General features: G+C 33.8%; 2 protein-coding genes across 3 annotated transcripts; both read right to left on the reverse strand.

Moving 5' to 3' along the window:
- Positions 1-1,638: 1,638 nt before the first annotated feature.
- LOC111378632 (exocyst complex component EXO70A1-like) lies at positions 1,639-5,166 on the reverse strand. 2 transcript variants are annotated; one of them, XM_023001866.1, is made up of 2 exons: positions 2,240-5,165; positions 1,639-1,903 (listed from the first exon to the last, which is right to left on the reverse strand). In XM_023001866.1, the coding sequence occupies exon 1, from the start codon at positions 4,625-4,627 to the stop codon at positions 2,609-2,611; it is 2,019 nt and encodes a 672-aa protein (XP_022857634.1). In that variant the 5' UTR covers positions 4,628-5,165; the 3' UTR covers positions 1,639-1,903; positions 2,240-2,608. The 2 variants fall into 2 exon arrangements, with proteins under 2 accessions (XP_022857634.1, XP_022857635.1); XM_023001867.1 differs by lacking the exon at positions 1,639-1,903 and having other exon boundaries at positions 2,020-3,570; positions 3,661-5,166.
- A 3,162-nt stretch (positions 5,167-8,328) lies between these two features.
- On the reverse strand, positions 8,329-10,590 carry LOC111378634 (probable WRKY transcription factor 11). The gene is made up of 4 exons (XM_023001868.1): positions 10,570-10,590; positions 9,904-10,486; positions 8,760-8,885; positions 8,329-8,666 (listed from the first exon to the last, which is right to left on the reverse strand). Exons 2-4 carry the CDS (start codon positions 10,416-10,418, stop codon positions 8,507-8,509), a joined length of 801 nt encoding a protein of 266 aa, XP_022857636.1. The 5' UTR covers positions 10,419-10,486; positions 10,570-10,590; the 3' UTR covers positions 8,329-8,506.
- Between the last annotated feature and the right edge of the window lie 15,172 nt (positions 10,591-25,762).

The following is a 25,762-nucleotide window of genomic DNA, read 5'->3' on the forward strand; positions in this document are numbered from 1 at the left end:
ACTTTGGGGATATTTGATACACTAATCCAGGAGATGTGGCCACCGGTGGAGGACTGGAAGTAGAAGAGCCGGCGAGAGTCCGGGAGAAGCAGGCGACCCTGAGGCGAGAGATGGGGAGAGAGACGCGATTTTGATTAGGTTTTGATTAGATTTTTGATTTCAAACGGGTTTGGTTAGATGTTGATTTCAAACGGGTTATTTAATTGATGGGTCATGGGTCTGGGTCGGTAAACGGGTTATGGGCTGTGGTTACTTCACTTGGGTTGCTGTTAACTAGGCTTTAAAAAAAAAAAAAAAATTTGGGCTAGCCCAAAAGTTCAGTGCGGGCATCTGCCCGCACTGGGCCTAATGGGGCTCCGCCCCTCACTAAAAAGTTCATTGATGTTGTGGTAGATGAGCTCAAGGCAAAACTTTCATGCTAAGCAATAGCTTAGGTGAATATTTGCATAAAGTTTGACAATTGTACATATCTCATAAAAATGAGGGTTAATTACTTGAATCATCGCTGAACATTGCATAAAGCTTTCATCAGGTCATTGAACTTTTAAAAATTACCTCATTAGTCTCTGAACTCTGTAATTTGTTATCTCGTCTATCACTCAATTTTTAAATTGCTAATGATGTAGACACCAAGTGAAAAATAGATTATCACGTATTTAGTTTCGTTAGCCATGTTAGCAGATCCATCGACTTTTTAACTATTAGTTGAGTGAGTGATGCATGTGATTATATTTTGCAAAGTTCAATAACTAACGAGGAAATTTTTGAGGTTCAATAACCCCCTAAAAGCCGTACATAAAGTTCAACGATCAATCAAGTAATTAACTCGAAAATGTGTAGATCATAACTGTCCAATTTTGATACAGTTAGATTCCTTGTTTTTCGTTTTTCTCCCAAAAAAAAAAAAAAAAAAGCTAATTATTCTATTTTTACAGATCCTAATGAAAATCAATTTGATTTAATTATAAAAATATCCTTAAGTAAACCTATACAAATTCCCTTTAGTAATTTAACTTTTCTCTTCTTTCTACTTTATTTATGTTTGAACCCGTTTAAAATTTATTTTCAATTACATAGTATTTTAAAAATAAACTTTAAAGTTCGACCAAGACAGTGACATCTTGATAAAATATTTTCTTTAAAAAAATCGATGAGCGAAATCATCCTCACCTCGTCTTTTATTATGCTTTCAGTTCGAGCAAAAATTGAAAAAATCCTTCTACGATCATTTGTAAATTGGTCGCTCGAATATCGAAAAATAGTTTTGTGATTTGTTTAGGACCCATTTTGCATTGCTTTTGAAAAATCAAAATAAGATTTTGTGGTCCAAAAATTGCTTTTAAAGGATATTTGATTAATTTTATGAACAACGCTTCTTTTAATTATTACTTTTAGAGGAAATCTAAAAATACTTTTGAAATATGAAGCTATTTTAAAAATTAATTTTCAAACAAAAATTAAAGTAATTTTCTCTAAAAGTTTTTCTATAAAATTCAAGAGCAAAGTTATGCCAAACGAACCCTTAGAAGGTATTTATAAATAGTTTAGAAATGAATGGTGTGGATAATATAATAATACTTGTGAATACCTCGAAATATATAAATAAAAAGTGAACAATTTATAAATATGAGCTAAAAATAAGCAACACAAAAAATAAATAAATATATAAAATAAATTTCAACCGTACATGGCAAATGAAGAAACCACAATAACTCCCTAACGGAATATGACAAAGCGCAACAAGAAAACTTGTGACAACTCCAATGTCACATTCTATAACACAGAACACAACTCGAAACTTTTTATCAACCGATGATGATGAAACCATACGAAAGAAATCAAGGAATGCGTCCCCGACGAAAAAGAACACAAATGGTCCTAGTCTTCCGGCAGGGAGGGAATTCTGAAATGCTGAAAAGGATCCATAAGATGTTAAACCGTGATATTAAACGCCTAAACGATTCATAATAACGATCATCTCATTATCAATCTCAACAGAGTAGAATAAGATGAGTAATGTAATAGTAGATGAATTAAGTATTTTATTCTATCGTTCAAGTGAGACTCCGGCTCCAAAACCCTTGTGGTTTTAGACTTCTACAAGCATACAATTAGATCATCATTTCTTCTCCCAAATCATGAAGAGATGATTGAACGATTACTCTAGCTCTTGATGCAACTTGTACAAAAGTAATTGCACATACAGATAAAAAATGCACGAATTTATACTGCTACTTACCTAAAAATGAATCAAAGAGCGAAATATGTGAAAAATGAACAGCTTTAGGTGTAAATTTCCTCTACATATCTGAATCAATAACTGAAGTAAGAGTAGACTCTTCATATAGTTGGTGCTTCAAGTACAGAACGCCTCGGTAAAGCCTTGGAAGTCCAGACGGTTCAGTTTGCCAGAAATTTAGGTAACTAAGCTCAGAAGTCGGAACCAACCAATTTTCTGCCTCTAGTATTTGAATCTGAACAGGACACATATGTTGGTTATCACGTCCTCCCAGAGCCAATATATACAGAAGATAGTAAATCATCATACGGGAAAGCACTTGTTAAGCGTTTCCTTTAACTGTGCAATTTAGTTATTTTTAGGAAGCGTTCATCTCACAGTTGGAGAAGTTTGGTACTGATCTGCAACGCCGTTGTTAAGTTTCCCACTCTGCTGTCTCACTCTTAAACTGCCTTGTTTCACTGGCTTCGGCTGAAAAAGAGAGTTGAACATTTTCTCCAATGACTGAACTGTATACTTTGCATATTTGCTTGCACTCGGGTCTTGTTCAACCAAAGGCCCATAATTTTGCATGTAACTACGATAAACAGGCACTATAGTCTGAATTATAACATGGCGCGTTTTCTCCTGCAGATCTTTGTCCAAAATAACCCAGTTGCACTGTTTCATATGCATGTCATCAAAAGCTTCATTAAAAGATTTTAATCTCTTTTTCACAAGATCACGGGCAGTTGCATGCCCTCCAGAGAACAAAATCAGACCTTCCCGACTCAAAAGCGCAGGAAGTTTACCCCAGCTCTCTCTCAAGTATAGAGCAGAATAGTAGTCCTTGTACTGTTCATGTTCCCTCAACCAAGAGTCGCCCAATAGGGTACCAATCTTCGTGTCTTTCAGATGCTTGTATAAATGCCAGTGAGTGTTCATCAAGAATATATAGGACAAAACAACATCTTCATAAGCCCTCGACCATGTCTCCACGTTCAGCTCAATGGATTTAACTAAATTCAGAAGTTCATTTATAAGGATTCCTTCTTGGAATTTTTCGTGCTTCCAACTTCTTTCAATAACCAGAACTTGAGCAAGGATTGGCTTGTAGTCATCCGCAAGCAACTTATTACAGTAATCAGTAATAAATGTCACCACTCTTGGAATCCTACCATCCAAAGGAGGTGGAGTATGTCTTTGCAATTCAACTTGAATTGAAAGCTCCCAAAATATTTCACAAGCCCCTTGAACCAACCCCTTGATGAGATCTCTCGTCCAATTTTGGATCTCAGCGCAGGCTGCTCCACCAAAGAGACGGTTGAAATCCAATCTCAGCTTGCTTAAGGCTGCAAAGATATCCAACAACTTCAATAGCTTGATAGGATCCTTTTTACTTTCTGTTACAGTTTTCCCAAATTGTAAGAATGCAAGAATACCTGCCTGGGCAGCTATATCAGCAAAACGGCTCTTCCAAACATCCAACCCCATTCTCTCAAACACATCATTACAAAGTTTGTACTCGGACTCAAGCAGGTGCTTCACAGCGAACTCCAAATGCTTGCCCCACTGAGCTATATAACCCTCTATGCTCGCCACATTATTGAATTCGGAGACTGATATCTCAAGATAATCCAAATTAAGTGCCTGCAAACTTGCCCGGACATTCGAACTTCGAACCTCAACATAAATGGAAAGGCACCTGTCAAACCTGTTATTTGCAATCAATCTCCCAAGAATAGCCTGCAGCTTCTGTATAACAGCCACAGGTAAAGGGGACGGCGCAATGCAGGCTTGCCCACCTGGTGATGTCGGTGACGACATTGGCAATGGAACACTGTTTTCTGTCAAAAGCCGCCGATACTCATTCTCCAACCTGTCCAAAGCAACCTCAAGAAGCCCACCATCAAGACGACCCTTTTCCTCCCCCACTTCCAATTCACGAAGACGCTCCAGTGCTTTCTTCAAACCTGAAATAAACTTGTTATCCGCCACTTCATGATCCTCCAGGTACTCAACAATATCGGCTAACCATTGAATTGCCATCCCACAATTCTCCCCCAGGAACCTGGATGCCTCCACAAGTCGCTTAAGCACCCCAAGATACCCAGCGAGATCAGATTGAGGATCAGATAATGATTTCTCAAGTCCATGAATGGCGTCAAAAACCTTAAGAACTGCAGCAGCTGGGACCACGGCTCGATTTATATGACCCCCAACTGTACCAAGGGCCTCCCCTTGAGCCATTATTGGCCTGATGGAGACTTCCAAAGATGGTAATCTTTGGTTAATTTCATCTAATCTGACCTCGGTTTTCACTAAAGTTAACCCCAATGCCTTTGACTTCTCCATGCTAGCATTCAACAGCTTTCTTGCAGAAAGCAGATTTTCAACCCCTCTATCCATTAGAAATAATTAAATCACCAAAATAATAATCCCACTCCTAACTTTCAAACATCCGACCATAAACGTAACAAAACAGAATATGTAATTTGTAACGACCGAATCTTTTTGTGTGTTTATTTCTTACTTTTGCCCCTCCTTTCAGGAGATAAAGATACTAAAACAAATCTGAGTTCTTGTAAATAAAGCATTTCCATTTCTTTTCTTCCACAAGCTTTCCCAAATCTCGACCAAAAAAAGGAAGAGATAATAACAAAAGGCCACAAAAAGAAAACTCACAGTCAAATCAACGCGAATTCATATAAATGGGGTCATTGAGAAAGAGAGAAACTCACAAAAAATCCGAAATAAAAATGAAGGGTTCTTAAATCAGAGATCATGCCTGACTCGGTGAGTGGAATTGGACTGATTTAGTGTGTGCCTGCGTGAAGAGAGAGAGAGAGAGAGAGAAGAACCTAAATAGGGAAGGAAAAAAGAAGCTTGGAAGGAAAAAAGAAGCTTTCTGGTGAACAATTTTCGCTCAAGTCCAAGAATCGTGCCAAAGTGCTTGACAGTAAAATGCTTCTTTTTTATTTTTCATTTATTTTCTTCTCTCTTTTTCTCTGTCAACTTCTACTGTAAGGAATTATGAACCCCTTTATTGCCCCCAAGGCATAACCTAGTGAAGTAAAGGATAAAAGTGAGTTTATCTCATGTCTTACTGATAATTGCAATGTGGGGGGTTCGATTCCTGAAACATGAAATTGAACTTCTTGTAGGTATAGTGTACATGTAGTTCTCGTTCCTTGACCTGTTAGGGCACATTCTGTGTTTTACCTCCCTCACAAAGCTCTAGAGACGGGACGATGGGATCCTTAAGATTGATGTTCAATCTTTTTTTTTCTTCTTTTTTTTTTTTTTATTATGAACCCTTTATTAGTTTAAATCAATCAATCAAGTATCTTGATAATGGGCAGGAAAGGTTGGCAATTATATATCCAACGCTCAACACGTCTAGCAGATGACAGGTTAATAATGAGGAAACTTAAGGAGTCTATTCAATATAAATTTTTAATAATTTTATGGGAGTATTCAATGTCGATTTTTTGAAACTCTCTAAAATTATTCATATATTTAATTGAGACTTTTAAAAAATCTTTAAAAGTTACGATATATTCAATTAAAACTTTTTTTTAAAGTCTCTATAAGTCTTGAACTATTCAAATTTTACTGATTTCTAAAAATTTTTATAAAATTATTTGGAGTATTAACTTTTAAACAGAAAGTACTAAAATATATTAATTTTTATTTATTTTTAAAAGTATATTATATTAATAATATTGAATATTAAATTTATTGTTTATCATATATATATATGTGTAATTTTGATTATTATTTATTTATTTAAGTTCTTAATTTTTTATTCTTTTAATTTTTTTTTATATTATATAGGAAGAAGTAGGGGAAGTAAGAGGGAAATTGTAGAAACCAACACCTTGTATGTGAGAATTTTACACCATTGTATTAGATCCACGTGAATTCTATTTCAAATGAAAATTTTCAAAAATCTTTTAAATTTTACAAAAGTTTATAAAAATTTTAAAATAAAAGTCTATAGAAGTCTATAAAATTCAACACAAATTTATAAAAGATCCAAAAAATTTGCTGAGGTCATCACTTAAAAAAGTTCATCAAAGTTTTCAAAAGTCCCAGTTGAATACATCCCCTTTAAGATAATTAACACAAAATATTTTTATCTTTCAATATTATTTTGCAAAACGTTACTATTTTTTATTTTTATTATTTGATATTTTCATCATTATTTTCACCTTTCATTACAAAAAAAAGTCATTTTCATTTATTTTCTCAATTAAAAATTATGAAATGACGAATATACCATCTTGTTTGAACAAAACAAAAAGAAAAACAAAAGAAAAGAAAAAATAAAGACCTAATACTTCTTTCCCCAGCATTATCCACCTTCTTTTTATTCACAACATTTTCCTTTCCTCTGCATGTCACAACGGCTAAATACTCCCTACTTTTCCCCTATAGCTTTTGGCCTCCATTTGCATTTCTTGGTCGGGTTGTGATACACACCGAAGACACATACACCGAGGAGGGTACGAGGGGGTTTTTTTTTTTTTTTTTTTTTTTATAATACAAGTGGGTCCCACATTATTTGTGAGCATTTCAAAATTTTCTGTCATTTTTTTGTTCAATCGACATGGGTTTTAATGGATTTTTTGAAGGACAAATTGCATCCACCGTCGCAAGATGCAGTACTTAGTACTCTTGATTTGATTAAGGTTCGAATGCAACTCTAATGGCAAAGCTCCAGCGCCATTGTAGATAGCTTTTCAGACTCTCTGCCCTACTGTGGCTTTTACACCAACGTTGGTCACGTCCGTCCCCACATGGGCCACATCAAATTTTTACACAATGTTTTTTGTCATTTTATTAAAAGGTTGAATCCCAAACTTGAGGACCTCCACGGTCCTGCTCCTGGAATATCGTGAAGAAGTTAAATTGCAAGATATACCCTAATAGATCAGAGAACAAGAGCTCATCTATACACTGGTGCTCACAAAAGAATCAAATTCCACATCTCATGAATCGAACCCTCACATTGTCACTGTCAGCAAGATTGAGACTATCTTACTCCTGTCCTTTACACCATTGGATTATGCCCCGGGGAGATACTTTTGACTTGGACGGTGAAGGGAAACTAGTTGGAGAGATGATGGTTCTTGAATTGGTGCCTTTGAAATGAATATTTGGGATTATTTACGTTGTTTATGACTGTATAGTATTTAAACACAATTCAAGTAGTTAAATAAAATCAACTGCAATCTATTTGAAAGACTCTGGTCATTTACAAAAAATGATCACGGTCTATTTGAAAGACTCATGTCGATTACCAAAATACTGTGGCCCATTTAAAAGACTATAATTGTTTCAATAAAGGAGTTAACTAAATGGAGGTAATACGAGAATCATGTATTACTCGACATTTCGTTTGAGAATGACACATATTACTCGACATTTTGTTTGTAATGAAGTGCCAAGTTGTCATCAAAGTCTCGACATTTTGAAGTAACAGATAAAAAATTATGTACGTTTGAAATTAGGCAGGCGAACAAACTCAAGGTTTGCATAGAAAACTCGAATTTTCGCTGTAATGTACTAATAATTAAATCCAAACAAGCACTTTGTTGTATACGTAATTAGCTACTTTCAATTAGGTAAATTAATAGAGTTCATATTGCATGTGTTTGACCCCCATTTTTTCTCATTTTTTTTCCAATTCTTTCCAACTTTTGTCAATCATTGTGGGCCCTATCATGAATAATAAGCCAGATTCCCTGACAATAATTAAGGCCACCTGCGTTTTTGACAGTTGTTTGAATTTCAACTTTTTTTCTTTCCGTTATTGCCCTTTAGTTGAAATTTCATTCTTTCCATTTCCCGCCATTCAATTGGAATTTTATTATTTCACTAGGGGCAAATTGGTCAGACAATCTCAAGGGCCTGATGTTGTCTGAAGACATTTCTGACGGTTTTGTCAGTGTTAATGTTGTCTTTTGCAAAGTTCCTGTAGAAAAATGAATTCCGGTAGAAAAATTTGGCAAGAATTGACACCAAGCGGGTGCATTATGCCAACTCTAGCATCTCAGTGAGACAAACATGTTTGTGAAGTATTTATAAACTATTTAAATCATATATAAATAAAAACAAAATAATGCATAAGCAAGTATATAAACACGTGGCAAATATAAGAGTTGAAATTACACAATTCAAGACCAATTCTGCCCTCCATGCGTGAGGTAATTTACATGAAAGCCCAACCCCCAACTATCTCTAGATTGCACAATAGTCCCTTTTCTCTCTATGATTCATTTTTCAAATGTCCCTTACTTTTGAGTCGAAACTATGCATTGCGCCTTGCATATGCCCGTGCTCCCCCTCGTATGTAATGATCACCATCGTCGGATCATCTCTTGCCCTCTCCACGTGCTTTCTTGCTGGGCATCCTTTTACTGTACTACATTTATAATAACCCCTGAAAAATAAAAAAAATAATGTGATTACTTTGTAGTCTACATTTATATTTTGGAAATTCTTATTGGATTGAGTGATGGTGCACGGTAATTACCGTGGGAAGGGAGAGCCCTTGATTGGCTTTTGACCATATTTTCGCCATGAATACTCATCCTGCGGTGTATCTGCACTATTCAAGCTAATTGCCGGTACTCTAATTGTATTCTTCAACCGATATTTTCTACACAAAAAATACAAAACTTTAGAGGTATGAACAATTGAATAGTATTGGAAAAATATTTTAAATTGTTTTTCTTCTTTAATTCTGTTCAGCATTGCCATTAAGGTGAAATAAACATAATTTTTCGACAAAGTCATTTTTATTTTGTTTCTTAATGATCCCCTAATTTTAATTATATTCCCCTTTCATCTCGAACTATATGTAAAAGTAAAACTCACGAAATTCTTACATAACAAAATTCATTGCCCAACTTATAATTTTAGCAATACAAATTGTCTAAATTTATGGTCAATCATAAAACTTGTTAATTTTATGAATAATGCTATTCATAGTCATTCTAGTCGTCTTACGTAGGAATGTCAATCGGGCTTGTTGATTTAGGTCGCCGATCGCTCGGCTCACGAAAAGCTCAGTAGACCCGAGCCAAATCTCGCACAGTAAAATGCTGCCTTTCAAGGCAGCAGCTTTATATTAATAATAAAAAAAAAGGGCTGACCCGACTCGATTTGAAAAGGTTTAAGTCGAAAGTCCGGACCAAGCCTAAAATTTTTGGGCAAGCTTTGCTCGGCCCGACTCGGGCCTAAAAAAAAGCTTGACAATTTTAACCGCCGAGCTTGTGCCTCAAGTTTGGACTCGCGAGCCGACTGGACTCCACTTGTTGACATCCCTAGTCCTACAGGACATTCTGCATAGGGGTTTATGATGTGATATATTAATGTGATAATTTTTTTATGCCTCATATATTAAATCACTAATTGATACGTGTATATGACGCAAGGCGAAAGGGAATGACCGCAAATAATATTATTTTAGTTTTAGTGACAATTAATATCAGATTGAAGTGAAAAGATAAATTTGGTGACTAAATTGAAACAAATATATAAGTTACAGGGTTTAACTGGAGAAAATAACGTTGGACGTTAAACTTGAAACAAACTTATGAGTTAGAGGACATTCAGTGAAACTTTCTCGTTGAGTAGAGAAGTAATTTCTGATTAATAGGATGAACTGTACCCACCTCTTTTTGCAGTGGCAGCTGCCGGAACCGGTGGTCTTGCCAGATACATTGTCGGATTGTTCATGTTCATGACATGTCTTCCTGGAGACGGACGGCTCCACGGAGGAGGCAAGCGGGGCCGCCTTAATCAAGAACTTAGATTGTTGAGACACACTCTTGCCATTGGACACAGTTCCCTCGCCTGTGGTTGACGAAACGAAAGTCGACGACAACGTATTCCCAGACGTCGACAGTTTCGGCGATGTGCTAAAACTCTCGTTGAAAGGAGTGGGACCCACCATGCAATGCTTCGGAAAATCAAGAGTCACCAGCGGCGCCGGACACCCATAAACAGGATTTTGATAGAACCCAGAAGTCGAAGGCGGCGGGGGAGGGACTGCGGAAAATTGATGTTGATTTTGAACTGCAGCGTCGGTGGATCGGCGGAAGCGGGCATGGCCTATCTGGTTGCGCTTAGAAATGGCTTTTCTAAACTTGGAAACATTTGAATCAGAGATTTCTGTGCATTCTAGCATCTGGTTATGGTGTTGGTGTTCTTGCAAGGCTATTTGCTCGTTTATGCTTGCATAACTGAGAAAATCCACTGCCATAATTCAAAGAAAAGATGAATAAATATCAAGATAATGTATTTTTAATTTGCATCGGCTATTAAGAGAAAAGTAATACAGTGAAAAATGCAGAAGGAATTGTTTTTACTTCTTAGTAAGGAAAGGGTGGAGGAATGATATATGGGGGCAGGGGAGAGTTATTCCAGGTCGAAATTTCGTCCAACGTCACTCAACTTATAGATTTGTTTCATGTTGGTCGTCTAATTACAACTTGTTTCATGTTCATCACTCAATTTATACTTTTGTGTTAGTTTGATTATTCCGCTTGTAACTGTGACCAAAATTGTTGGACATTCCCAAGCGGCTATAGAGTGCACGACTATTTATTTGTTTAATATTTGTCTCTGTTTAAACTTTATTATCTAAATTTTTTTTTTCAAATTCATTTTTAAAAGTACATTCTTCTAATAAAATATTTTGTACGTAAACTTAAAATTTGTTTTATACTTTTTAATCACACATTATTCAAAAATTCACTATTACAAAACTCATTTTCAATAAAAAAGAGCTCAAACATTGACTTAATTTCGATATATTTTATTCAGAAATCTGGTTGCTAGTTTAGTATCAAAAAGTGTCGCATTACACACTTAATGACTGGTCATTAATCAGATTAATTTAATCTTGGTCGTGAATACAAATACGAAATGTGAAATTTACACAATATAATAAGTTAGGTGATCAAGTTAAAGTAAATCAAGGTTGGGTAACTGACATGTAATAAACTGTCAGTTGGGGTAGCTCCAACCAAATTTTCCAGATGATCTGACGGCTGATTAAGAGTCAAAGGTTGGCATAAGATTAAAGGCTGAGATTGTTTTGAAAATTCAATGTAAAAAGAAACGACAAAACAATGGTCTTTCTTCTTTTTCTTTGTCAAACGATGGGACCCACTTGCGGGAGCCTTAGAAATAATGTTGCCAGTACAGTTTTATGCTTCCAGAACAAGGAACTGCATCGTAATGTTGCACAATGCGGAGCTTCAGCTGTACTTCGTAGTGACTTAGTGGGTTCTGCTCTGGTATTGCAAATTCTCCAGGGCAAATTTGTCCAATTAAGAATAGAATAAAAAATGGCTGAACTTACATTGAAGTTTGACGAGATGATGAGTTGGTGAGAAAGAGACAAATATGAAGGACATTGGTAATCTCAATCAAGATTTTTGTCCCGAATTTATCCGCTTGTATCCAACCAAAATCTGTCAAGTGTATTAGATGATTTTCACTGGCAATAAATTGTAGAATATTAAAGCATAAAATAAAAATGAACACAAGAGATTTTCACCTTGGGATGAGGTTCAAAGAAAAACTTCTAGGTGCTGTCTGGGAGGGATTCTTGCCGAATTATAAGCAAAAATTCTTCTGTTGGCTACAGTAAATGGGGCCCAGACAATGGCAGCAAACTTTGACTTCACCAACCGATCAAGTAGAAATTTAGGTGAAAAATACCATCTTATCCCTACATTGTTATTATTTTTATTCAACACAAGGATAATTTTGACAATTCAAATGATTCCTAAAAGGCGGCTACTGCAACTGTCCCTTTTCTGGCCACTTTTCTTGTAGATGTGGGGCCATTAATAGTCAAAATTTTTCTTAAAATCTGCCTAGGGTCGTTACCAGACATGTCCTAATTCCCTTTTGAACTTTCATCATTGGAAGAAAACCACTATATTAACGGAACCAAATTGTTCAAAGGTACAAATTCAAGGAATCTAACTCAGAAATCACTCAAGACTATAGTATATCCCTCAAACATAGTTAACTATTCACTCAAAAAATAGTGAAACCACAGCCCTGACTAGACTTACAGATATCACTCGAGAATCTAAACCTAGTATCAGAGTTTCATCTTCTAAATCAAAAAGAAAATGAACTTTTGAGAGAATGAGAGACCCCCAAAAACCAAAACTAGAGGGAACGAACAGAAGTCAAATCATGCAGGTAATTAATCTCGAAACCCAACGAATAAAAGTCTCGTGAAAGCCACCCAACGAATTGAAACCCAACAGTACATAATTATGCCCTCAAATTGTCTTTTGAACTGAATTCCCAAATCAGAAGTTCCTTTGATATACCTGAGAAGCCATTCCATGGTTTCAAAATGCACATCACCAGATTTCGACATATATCTTCTAAGCACACTTACAGAATATGGTAAATCAGGTCTTGAACAGACCATTAAGTACATCACAGACCTAAATGCATAAGAGTATAGTGCTCTTTCCGTTCTCTCAAATTCTTCTTTTGATTTATAACATTAATCACTTGAGAGTTTGAAATGATTAGCTAAAGGTAAACTAAAACACTTTGCATCAGACATGACAAACCTCTCTAACAGTTTCACAATATAAGTTTTCCGACTTAGACTTGATGTACATTCCCTTCTATTTCTCTTAATTTCAATTCCTAGTATTTTTCTAACAAGATCCAAGTCCTTTATTTCAAATTCAGGTTTTAACTTGTTTTTGATTAATTCTATTTCTTTTATGTCATGATTAGCCAATAATATGTCATCAACATAAAGAAGTAGATAAAGTAAATCTTTTTTCCCGCTATTTCCTCTATAGTAAAGACAATAATCAAAACTGTTTCTCTTAAAACTAAGCCCAAGTATAAAAGTATCATCTTTCTTGTACAATTGTCTTGGAGTTTATTTTAAGTCATACAGAAATTTTTTGAGAATGCACACTAAATCAGATTTCTTATAAATCTCAAAACATTTTGGTTGTTTTACGTAAATGGTTTCATCAAGATCTCTATTTAAAAAAGATTGTTTTGATAACTAACTCATCCAATTCCTGATTAAACTATGTGGCTAAAGCTAGGATTACTCATATGGTTGTAAATTTCTCAACATGAGAAAAGATTTTATTGAAATCAATCCCCTCATTTTAAGTAAATCCTTTTTCCACAAGTCTAGGTTTGTATCTAATGCCATTTTCATTCTTTTCATCTCTTTTAATTTTGTAAATCCATTATTTACAGTGAACCATCATTTTACCCTCTATTTTTTTTTTTTTTTTTTTTAACCCAAGTTTTTTTCTTTTTAAGGAACTGAATTTCCTCTTGCATTGTTGCAAGCCAATGCATAGACTTTCTACTATTCCTAGCTTCTTCAAAAACTGAGTGGTGAGATTATCAATCAGGTTTATTTTTACTACTTGTAGCTTCTCAAAAAGTAAAGATTATTTTCAATCAATCTTTGAAAGGTTAATAGTGGAAATTCTTCATCAAATCTAATAGAAGGTCTTATTTGTCTAAATCTTGCAAGTTGATAATAGTGAAACCACAACCCTTACTTCATCAGAGTTTTTTACAGTATTTCTATCTAACACAGTTAACCATTCACTCAAGAATAGTGAAACCACAACCCTTACTACATTTATAGACATCACTCAAGATCTAACCCCAAAAGCCAGAACCGAAGAGAATGAACCCCAAACCGTGCAAGTAATAGTGTCTCTCAGAAGCCATAGAAGATCAGCCAACGGAGTTGACAATTGACAGCATATTATCCACTAACAAAAGCTAGAGGCAAAACACGATTTCCAGCCAATTGTGTAAACTGAAATTAGAAACATGATTTGTCTTAAACCAATTTTATCAGTCAACCTAGTCAATCCAATCAGCAGTCAAAAATCATTCTGGCCAACATGGTTAGCATCATAACATATTCCAACAGTCCCAATTCTTCAATGCAAAATTCGCAAGGGTCCAATATCATCAACCTCGTAATACCAAATTAAATTCTCTCTAAAAATTGCTAATACATCTTTTTTGGATATTAGATAAATGTAATGTAAACTAACTAGAAATGAAACAAATGGTTAACGAAGTAAAAATCAATTGAATAATAATAACGAATCCCGACTTCACTAAGTGATTAAAAGATATATATTGAAATGCTTGAAATGGTTTTAAGAAACTTTTATTAAGCATACCAAGATAAAATATCTCAACTCAAGCTACAGTTGAGGTGGGTTGAATTTCAGAATGAACAGAAGATCTTTTTCATGTATAATATGTTCGAAAAAAATTCAAAATGGAATGAATTTTGAATGAAGAATTGTAACAACAAGCTTTTTATTTCAACTTTCAATTCTCCAGTTAATTTTGTATTGCATTGGTGGTTAAAAAAACCTTGATGGTTATTATAGCATATTGCTCTAATGGTTATTGTAACATTTTGGTTTTAATACAAAATTAATAATAATTGAATCCTTCCTTACCCTACTACTATATAAGGAGGTGTTCTCTTTCTTATTCCACACCCCAAACTCTGAGAGCTCTCTAAATTCTCTCTATATTTCTCTATTCTTTGTTTGTTTCCAAAAGTCTTGTTCTTAGTAGTTTAGATAATTATTTTCTAGTTCAATGATAAAATTGTGAGCATTCTTAGTTCGTCTAAAGTAGTGACGATGTGCCACTTTGTTATTTTCAATTGTTGTATCCCAAGAGACATACACCATTAGTCATCTTGCATCATAGTGAGGGATGAATCTATTTTAAAGAAACCATGTGCAACATAGGTCTCAGTTTCTTTTAATACCGCTACTACATTAACAACCTTTCCCTTTATTTTTATTATTACTCTATTTATTGTAATATTTTTTCCATTATTTTGTTCATATAATTCTTGTGTTGTTCCTAATTTCCTTTCTGTATCTTTACTAACATCTTAAAATAGATTTGATGCAAAAGATGAAGTGCTGGATTTTAAAGAAATATTATTGTGAAAATAATACTCTCCCACAAAATTTATAAAGCATGAAAATTGAAAATTACGATATAGAGAAATTCTGTCTAGGAGGCTAGGTTTAAAGTGGGACCATTTGTGACCCCTCTTGCCAACCTGGGAATTGAATTTTTTAAGGAGGCTAGACTTGTTGGGGTTGGGCTTACACCCCTCTAACCTTCTATGAAAATTACAGATGAAATTAGGCCATGTAACCCCTTTTTTAAAGTGTTTTGATTAATACCTTTTAAATTATTTAAATATTCTAAAGAAGTATTATTTACGTCCTAAATTGGTAAAATCAAAATCAAACCTAAACCAAATTCTACAGCAAGCCCTAATCCCCTAAAACGCCTCATTTGTGGAAATCGTCCAGCTGCTCCAGCAACATACGACTGTAATCCAGAAGCGATTCTTCTCTCCAGCAACATACGACTGTAAATCTCCATTTTCGACCCATTTTCCATCAATTTCTTCTTCGTTTTCCCCTTCATAATCGTTTAGTTTCTTATCTCATTATCATTGTGGAAGTCGTCCAGCAACATACGACTGTAAATCCAGAAGTGATTCTTCTCTCCAGCAACATACGACTGTAAATCTCCATTTTCGACCCATTTTCCATCAATTTCTTCTTCGTTTTCCCTTCGTAATCGTTTAGTTTCTTATCTCATTATCATTTTGACCATAAATCCCAAATAGCCTAAACCCTAGATCGAAAATCTAATTTCGATTCCAACAATTAACTCGTATTTTTGCAATGGCTGAAAAAAAGTGGATCGAAGAGGCAAAGAAATCTCGAAGAACCATCCTTAAAGAAGAGGACCAAAATTTCCTCATCTTCTTATAAACCGAAGGTAGCAACATTTTTTTTTTTTTTTTATGTTTTATTGACTTATATTGTGTACATTGTCTTGTTCTTTACGATTTTTTTTTGTGTTTCTCAATGGTTTTTGTACATTTTGTGCAGTGAATGAAGATTGTGTATCTTTAGCAATGATTTTAGTAAATTTTACTGATTTACATTTTTTTGCTAGTATAATGCTATTTTGGTTTTCATAGTTTCTAGTTGGTCTTACATGGTGACTTCAGAATGCACAAAAAAAAAGTGTGGATGTGTTTGTATGCATGGTGGTTGTGCCTTTGTTTATATGATTTTCCAATGAACAAATTTGCCCATCCATTGCACTTGAGTTATCTGTCATATGTAAACTTCAAAATTTTCTTACTGCTGTCCTATTAATTTCCAAAACTTTGTTTTAAGTATAATGATAATAGTCATAAAATTGATACAATGACCACTTTCCATAAAGGTTGAATTAGCTTGTTAAAAGCTCAAGTTAGAGTACTCATTTACTAACATCCATATGAGGCAATACCAACTACAAAATAAAATGAATTACAACTTTTTTTGGTTGTGTTTTGATAAGAAAGCATCTTTGTGATGGTTTTGTCACTTTTTTTGGTTTTGTGTCACCTTTTTTTACAGTTTGTGTCACTTTTGGACTTTCATAATGCACGTACTTCATCTTGAATTTTATTTTAACTGTTTTTTTTTGTAGGATTGGGATTTGTTAATCCCTCAATCCTATTGGTTCAAAGGAAAAGTGACATTGTTATCTCCACACGAGGTGATAACAGACTTGAATGAAAAATTTGTCCATATCAAAGGACTTTATTCAAAAATACATGCTTTGGTGCCTTCATTGATTTGAAGGAAATAATCTTACAACCACAGTTGATACACCAGTTGCTGCTCAGACAAGTTAAGCAGCTAAATTCAAATGAAATGTGGTTTAATATCTTTGATGAATTGGTGAGATTTTCAATCAAAGAGTTTTGTTTGATATCAGGGCTTAAGTGTACTGGAAATGGTGATCTAACTCGATATAGAATGAAGAGTCGTTTAAAAGAACAATATTTCAGAGATCACGAAAGTGTCACAACAAAAGAGGTTCAAAAAGTGTTTTTAAATTTGCTTGCTGACACTGTAGATAAAGATGTTGTGGATATAGGCATAGTTTATTTGATTACATCATTTCTATTTGGTACATCCTATCATAAAGGAATTGATGACTCATTTTTTTGCCTTGTGGAGTCTGAGGATTTGAATTCTTTTCCATGGGGTATAGAAATTTTTAGTATGACTTTATCATCCCTAAAGAGTGTATTTAATCAGAAAATGAAGAATATTTTTATGGAAAAGAAGTTTTTGGAGTATAAATTGAATGACTTCCTAGTTTCATTTCAAGTATGGATTTATGAAACAATTCCTGTGATTGCTCGGAAAAATTACTGCATGAAGCATGAATCTCAGCGTCCTCAGATGTTGAGTTGGAGTAGCAATCAACATGTGACATCTGTGGGGTTAAGGAAGACCATTTTTGATTTGATTAAAGTAAGTTTTTTACCCTTTTATTGTTTATATTATGTCTTTAGTTTATCTTTTGTTGTTATTGATATGATTATTTATTTTTCAGTTGGATGTGAATCAAATTGTGCCTCTGGAGGCTGAGAAGGGAGAAGAGTATGTGGTTGGTTTATTTGTTGAAGGTTTGGGTGGTGACCAGGATGATGATAATTTTGAGCATCCTATTGTTGGCCTGAAAAAGTTCATAGATGAAGGAAAAACAAAATCTGTTGACTAAACTGGAAGGTCTACAGAAAAAAAAACAAAGGAAAGATTAATGAGGTTTGTGGGTATGTTTCCTTTTTATTATTTTCTGTTCACCATGCTCGAAGTTTTTTCAAAGGTTCTTATTATTTTGCATTCTTTTCAGTAAGTCCAGCAATCAAATGAAAAAGTTTTGAGACAGCTATCTGAGGTTGAACTGAAATTTGTTCAATCAAATGATGTGATTTTAAAACGAATCTCAGATCTTGAACGTAGAATGCAATCAAATCCAATTGAGAACAGGCTAAAAGATGTTGACGAAAGGATTAAAACAAATGAAGAAGTGATGGAGCGTCTTCAAATTTTGAAATGCAGAGTAGAAAAGACGTTAGCTGGTAATGAAGGACAGATGAAGGTATTCAAGAGTTATTGAGTTTAGAATTAATACTTGCGACTTTTTGCTGAATTTTGTTACTTTTTTAAGTTATTGTCACTTTTTGATGATCTTTGTGACTTTTTTGTAGAATAGTGTGGAGAGTTTACCTAATGAAACGGACCAGATGTTAGCTGGTAATAAAGAAGGAATGAAGGTATTCAAGAGTTATTGAGTTTAGAATTCATACTTGCAACTTTTTGCTGAATTTTGTTACTTTTTTAAGTTATTGTCACTTTTTGATGATCTTTGTGACTTTTTTATAGGATGGTGTGGAGAGATTACCTGATGAAACAGACAAGATATTAGCTGATAATGAAGAACAACGAAGGTATTCAAGAGTTATTGAGTTTAGAATTCATACTTGTAACTTTTTGCTGAATTTTGTTACTTTTTTAACTTATTGTCAATTTTTGATTTTTTTGTGATTTTTTTTGTAGGATGGTGTGGAGAGTTTACCTGATGAAACAGACCAGGTGTATAATGACTTCCCTAGTTTTTCTTTAGGTATTGAGTCTGAATTCAGTTGTGGGGAAAAAGATGTAGAGCTGCCTGTCAGAAAAAGTGACAAGTCAGTTGAAAAAAGTGACAAGGTAGTGGAAAAAAGTCTCAAGGCAGTGGTAAAAAGTGATAAGGCGGCCGAGATGAATTTGAATGAAGAAATAGAATTTCATGAAGATGATTGGTTAAAAGTTGATGATATTGTTGCTCGTAGTTTAGCAAAAAATCAAGAAGTACTTGTGTTTTTATTCTATCATCTTTTTCGTCGTAACTTGTGCATATTTTTACGTTAATATAATTTGAATTTATGTTATTGTTCATGTCCCAGGATGTTGTATTACCATGTAATGAAGGCAGAATTGATTTTTTGGAGGAGGTTGAACTGAAGGATGATGTTTGGGAGAAAGTTGTGGAAGTAACGGCTGCAATTGAAGTTGAAACTGAAATTGAAGAGGGAAATGCTCGAATCATTGATATTGATGATGAGACCCCAGACATGCATCTGAAAAGACAAAAGAAACCCGGAGTGCTTCTTCAGTCTCCCTGGGTCAATGAATTTGATTCTACATCGGAGACTAAGAAACGTGTTGTTTAAGGTACTTTTGCATTCCCGGTTGGTATTGGCCCTCCAATGGCACATGATGTTGATGCTTTTGAACTTTGGTTTAACAGGGATTGGTAAAGAAAAATAAGTAAGTTGTTACTAATATATGTTGTTTGTGAATTTTTTTCAGTACAATAACTTTTATGTGACTTTTTCCATTTTGCTATGTAGGAAAAGACATTTCAATGATGAAAATTCCGTTATCAATCCATGCTTTTATTTTTGTGACATTGCAATCTTTACAAAACAGTGGTGAGTTGTTTATTCCAAACGAGTGTTTGGAAGATACAGTAAGTTATTTTATATGTTTGTATTTTTAAGATTATTTTGTTTATTTTGTTTATTACTATTGTTGATTTTGTCATTTTTCTCTTTTTTTGTAGCATATTGATTTGTGTTCCTATTATTTAAGAAAGTTGTTAAGATATGGAGAAGGGATAAACATAAAGGCTACAACCACAAATTTCCCGTTTGATAGCCAAATGAGAGGTCTTTACGCCGACTTTTGCCAAGATAAGTCAGCTCTAAAAAAGCAGACTTCTCTTCTATCATATATTATTGGGTTGTATATGCCGTGCAACACAAATTGGAACCTTGTTGACCATGTGCTTATTCCAATTAGAATGTCCAATTTAGCTCATTGGATTTTGTGTCATTTTGACATTCAACATATGCGTCTTAATGTATATAATTCGTACAACAAGGTTGTGAGAAAGACATTAGTACTTGAGGCTATTAAACCATTTTCTGATATTATTCCTCATCTTCTCTTTCATATTGGCTTCTTTGAGGGAAAGGGCATTTCAGAAGAAAAAGCTTTGAAACCATTAGTGGTAAAAATAGTTCCAAAACTTCCACAACAAAATAATGGGTAAGTTTATTTCTGAAGACGTTTTTTTTTCATCTGACATTCTAGTATGTAATTATCTAAAGTACTTTTCATTATTTCATGCAGTGGAGATTGTGGAATCTATGTAATTAAATATGCCCAGTACTTCATTAATGGAATGCTAAATGAGATGCCAAAATCTTTTAATGTTCCACATCTTAGAAGAAATTTGGCAGCTCAACTATATGCTTATGGAAAGAAGAAGCAAGTAGAGGAATATGATATAGACAATGAATGGGTGTCAAAGGAGATGAAGTAGCTATATCCTGATGTGATAGAGAAGTAGGTGATCCTGATGTGATAGAGAAGTAGGTGATTTTGAGGAAGTGAAGAAACATATCTTGTTTTTGTAATAAAATGCCTTTATTTGTAATGATTGATTTGATTTGGCTGGTAGTTTTGATACTTTGTATATAGTAACTAATTTAGGGAAAAGTGGCAATGTTAATGGTGGTAGACAACTTCAATTGTTAATGACCAATTCTTTTACAACATCAATGGAGCAGGGATTGGTAATGTAGCTTCTATCATGCTTTAAACACAATAGTTCTTGTATGTCAAAAAAGTGACATAATGTCACTTTTTCAACAGAAAAGTGACATTGCGTCACTTTTTTACCGTTATGGATCTCTTGCTTTTGCTTGAAGATTTGTTAGAACTTGAGTTTGTGTTAAATTTATTTTGAGAGAACTTGTACTAAGCTCTAAAGAAAAACAATTAAGCTCGTGACTCCAGCAATTAAGCTCGTGACTCCCGGGTGGAGGGTACGAGCGAAGGAGCTCCTCACTCAGAGCTGGTGACCTTAACAGTGTCACTTATTTTTTAACAAAAGCAGCATTATTTGTGAAATTTTGAACACACTTACAATATCAATGGAGACAGAAAAGTGACATAATGTCACTTTTTTCAACAAAAAGGTGACATAATGTCACCTTTTTTAATAGTGTCACTTATTTTTTAACAAAAGCAGTATTATTTGTGGAATTTTGAACACACTTACAATGTCAATGGAGGAAGGAATAATGTCACCTTTTTAACAATATGTTACCTGACTATAACTTAAACACAAATGTCACTTTTTCGACAGAAAAGTGACATAATGTTACTTTTTTTAATAGTGTCACTTATTTTTTAACAAAAGCAGCATTATTTGTGGAATTTTGAACACACTTACAATGTCAATGGAGGAAAGAATAATGTCACCTTTTTAACAATATGTTTCTTGTATGTCGATCAACAGAAAAGTGACATAATGTCACTTTTTCAACAAAAAACTGACACTGCGTCACTTTTTTTAACAATGTAATTTTTTTTTAACAAAAGCAGCATCATTTTTGAAATTTTGAACATTTTTACAATGTTAGTGGAGCAAGGAATAATGTCACATTTTTAATAATGTGTTACCTGACTATAGCTTTAAAGACAATAGTTTCTTGTATGTCGAAAAAGTGACATAATGTTACTTGTCAATTAACCAAATGTGGATCCAATGTCAATAGAGTATGAATATATTGTCACATGCACATACTTATAACAAAGAATTTTTTAACAAAATCTATCAATTTCTATTGTCACTTTTTTCTAACAAATTCACATACACAATAAATTTCAAAATCGACATTTAGCTTAAAGTATTTTTACAATTTTTAGAATATTTGAATTGAAAAATAAACAAAACAAAAAATATCAAATAATCTAGTTTCATATATCTTCTAACTTCCTTTTCTTTTGTGGTTTCTTTTTCACCTTTGTCGGATTTTGACATGATCTACGATTGTGACCATAATTCTCACATCTTCCACATTTTGCGCTTTGAGTTTTCTCTCCTTTTGATGGTATTCTTTTTTCTTTAGGTTGTCCAGATTTTCTTTTTGGGTTAGGAGCCAAGATTATTCTTACTCTTACATCATCTGGTACATTCCACTCATTATGATCTCCTAGTGGAAAAATTGATGCACTATATGTTTGAATATACATATTTGTTGTATAAAATACGGAACAATATGAATATGAATCTTCCTTTATCTTTGCAATAACCGCAAGTGCATGTGCACATGGAATCTTGTCCACTTGGAAATGGTTGCATGTGCATGTTCTTTCTTCCATATTCACCAAATATGAGGCACAACCATCATTAACTTGGTACAATATTGAACTTGAAGTTGATACCTATGTGCATAATATAACAAAATAATCTATCAATAAATTTGTCACTATTTTATATGAAAGGAAGATTTAAAGTGAAAATTCAATATGAATAGAGGATACAAATCATGTTACAATAGAAATTTTGATGTGCAATAACAAAACAGCAAGTTTATAAATTTTTAGCTTTATTTTCTTTGACTCCACAGAATTTTCTCTCAGTTGGTGGCAAGTATTGTGAAGGTTGCTCGTGCATCATTTATATGCTTCACAAACCATTCTTATAACAAATATCTCAATGATTCCAATAAAGGCTCTATTGTGCAACCTTTCATTGCTTTTGTTACCGAATTTACCGATTCAACTATGTTTGAAGTTATTGTAGAAAATCTGTTGTTTGTCATGTAAGCCCTCGACCATTTCTCATAACCAATATCTTTCAGCACAAAGAAAATTCAAAATATTAACAGAAAAAGTGACTTTCTATCATGTTTTGGACTCACTTTCAACACATACAAACTTTTTAAACAAAAATTGACATCATGTCACTATTAACAAAAAAGTGGCATTCTGTCACTCTTTGTTTGAAAAGTGACAGAATGTCACTTTTTATTTAAACTCACTTTTAATAAAAAGTATCAACACATACAAAATTTTCAAACAAAATGTGACATATCATGTCACTAATAAACAAAAAAATGATGTTCTGTCACCCTTTGGTCGAGAAGTGACAGAATGTCACTTTTTAAACAAAAAGTGACATCAATTATTATAGAAGTTAACAATGAGAATATACCAAATGTGATCGAATCCCTGTATTGATTTCATCAAGTTGTTTCATATGGAACTCAAAATCAGTCTTAGAATATGCTTTACAGCCCTATTGAAATGTTCTGCAATATTCTTTCCCCTTTTTTCCCACCAAAAGAAGACTTCAAGTTCTTTAGTAAGTGATAGGAACATAAACCGTGCATTGCATTCTCATACACTTTGTGAATTGCATTTTTTATGCTTGCATGTCCATCTGAGATTATACACAAACCTTCTCGCTCACCATATGTTTCTTTTAACATACTTAAGAACCACTCCCAAGAATCATTGGTTTCTAAATCACCAACTCCAAATGCTAGTATAAAGATACTGTTGTTGGCATCTTGTGTACATGCAGTGAATAGTGTTCCGCCATAGTTGCCTTTTAAGAATGTAGCATCTATTACTATAACTGGTCTACAATACTTCACCCTTGAATAGATGCTCCTAATGCCATGAAGAGGTACTTGAATTTATTGTCCTGATATGTCTCCATTTTTGTAAATGATCCAGGATTTGTTTGTTTTATCATGTACAAGTATTCTGGAAGCTTTTCATATGACTCTGTAGGATCTCCTCTCACTAATTCCAATGCTTTCTCCTTAGATCTCCAAGCTTTCTCATAGCTCATTGACACTTCATAGGTATTCATCATGTCACTTATAATGTCTGCAAGAGTGTATGTTGTTTTTGTTGAGATATACTTGTACATGATGAATTCTCCTACTATTGAGCTAGTTGCTTGACGATGATCTCCCAAATTGATGTTATTTGAGCATATATGGACATTTTTTTATATACCTTACCTTGAACATATCGGTTCCACTAAGTCTTGAAGCTCTAAAAGTCCATTTACACTTATCATCAATACATTTCAACACATACTCTTTCTTGTCCGACTTACTTACCTTGAATTGAAAGTTATTGTGTATCGCATATATCGAAATACTTCTTTTAACCAATGTCTTGTTCTTGAACACTTTATCTTTTGAAATTCCATCCATAATGACCATTGAAATGATATCACTTTCTCCTTCATTCGTTGTTTCTCCAACTTCCGACATACTATTGTATACATCAATCGCAATTTCTTCCATACTAGGTAATTTTTGAGCTGATGTCATAGAATTATTAGTTACAGCTTCGCAAAACTGCAATTGTAGCATATCATTTTTTTCATAATTGACAGCCTCCAAACATTGTATATTATTAACAAATTCAGTTTCGTGACTTTTTGATACTGTTGTCACATCTATGCACAATGGAAAGCTTGTAAGATCTTTATCCTTTCTCTTCAACTCCATATAAAATGTTAGTGAAATATCATCTGAAATCTCCATTAAAGGCAGGTTTTTCTTCACTCTATATTGTATTTTTACTCTATGAGTTGATGCACTTACTTTCATCACAGAACATATCATGCACTCAAGGTGGTTGTACGTGCAATCCATCGGGACAACAATTCCAGTCATTTTGTCACTTGTGTACTCATTATCTTGTGTCCACTTGCCTCCATAACAAATGAAGACATTGATTTTATCCATACCTACAAAAATATTACAAAGAGATTGTGTGAGTTTTTTTTTTTTTTTTTTTAAGTGACCGAGTAATATGCATCTAGTTATTTGGCCAAAAAGTGATTCTATGACTTTTTCTGAAAAAAGTGATAGCATGTTAATTTTTCACATTCTCCTTCATCAAACACCATGCATGCATCAATGTACTTGATTCCAAGTTTTCTTTTTCATGTTTATTACTAGAAAACAGGGCTTGGATATGTATCTTAATAATTCCAAAATGCTTGACTATTTTGGAAAAAAGTGACAGAATGCCACTTTTTCGAAGAAAAGTGATACAATGTCACTTTTTTTGGGGAAAAAATGATAGTGGATTACATGAGCAAACACATTACATGCATCCATGTAGTGGATTTAAAGTTTTTTTCCTCATATGTAGTACCAGAAAATAGGGTATGAATTGGTATGTTTAAACTTTCAGAAAAGCACACGTATACATCCGGTTAATTGCTCCAATGATAAAGGGTGACTGTTCTTGTAGAAATGTAACAAATGTCACCTTTTCAATGTCACTTTTTTTAGAAAGGTGACAGAATGTCACTCTTCATAATCAAATATCTTGCAAGCATCCATGTAGTCGAATCAAAGTTTTCTTTTTCATATATATTACCAAAAAACAAGGTATGAATTGGTATATTCAAACTTTCAAAAAAACAAATGTATGCATCCGATTAATTGCTCCAATGATAAATGGTGACTGTTTTGGAGAAAAGTCACAAAATGTCACTTTTTCTAAGAAAAGACAAAATGCCACTTTCTCACCTTTTTCTTTGAGCAAACACATTGCAAGTATTAATGCAATTGGTTTAAAGTTTTCTTTCTCATGTGTATTACCAGAAAATAGGGCTTGAATATGTACGTTCAAATTTCCAAAAACTCATACATGCATACCTAGCTAATTGCTTAAAAGAAATGCTGTGACTTTTTTTTTTGAAAAAAGTGAT

The sequence above is a fragment of the Olea europaea genome, unplaced genomic scaffold (genome assembly GCF_002742605.1).
Source record: "Olea europaea var. sylvestris unplaced genomic scaffold, O_europaea_v1 scaffold1842, whole genome shotgun sequence".
NCBI lineage: Eukaryota > Viridiplantae > Streptophyta > Magnoliopsida > Lamiales > Oleaceae > Olea > Olea europaea.

What these genes read in the sequence shown, in the direction of transcription:
- LOC111378632 (XM_023001866.1), bottom strand. Translation starts at nt 4,627, where the DNA reads ATGGATAGAGGGGTTGAAAATCTGCTTTCTGCAAGAAAGCTGTTGAAT.
- LOC111378634 (XM_023001868.1), bottom strand. Translation starts at nt 10,418, where the DNA reads ATGCTAGAATGCACAGAAATCTCTGATTCAAATGTTTCCAAGTTTAGA. An exon ending in AGCTGCCACTGCAAAAAGAG is followed by an intron (nt 8,886 to 9,903) that starts GTGGGTACAGTT and finishes TTTTTTGTGTAG; the next exon opens with AAAATATCGGTTGAAGAATA. An exon ending in AAGGGCTCTCCCTTCCCACG is followed by an intron (nt 8,667 to 8,759) that starts GTAATTACCGTG and finishes TTTATTTTTCAG; the next exon opens with GGGTTATTATAAATGTAGTA.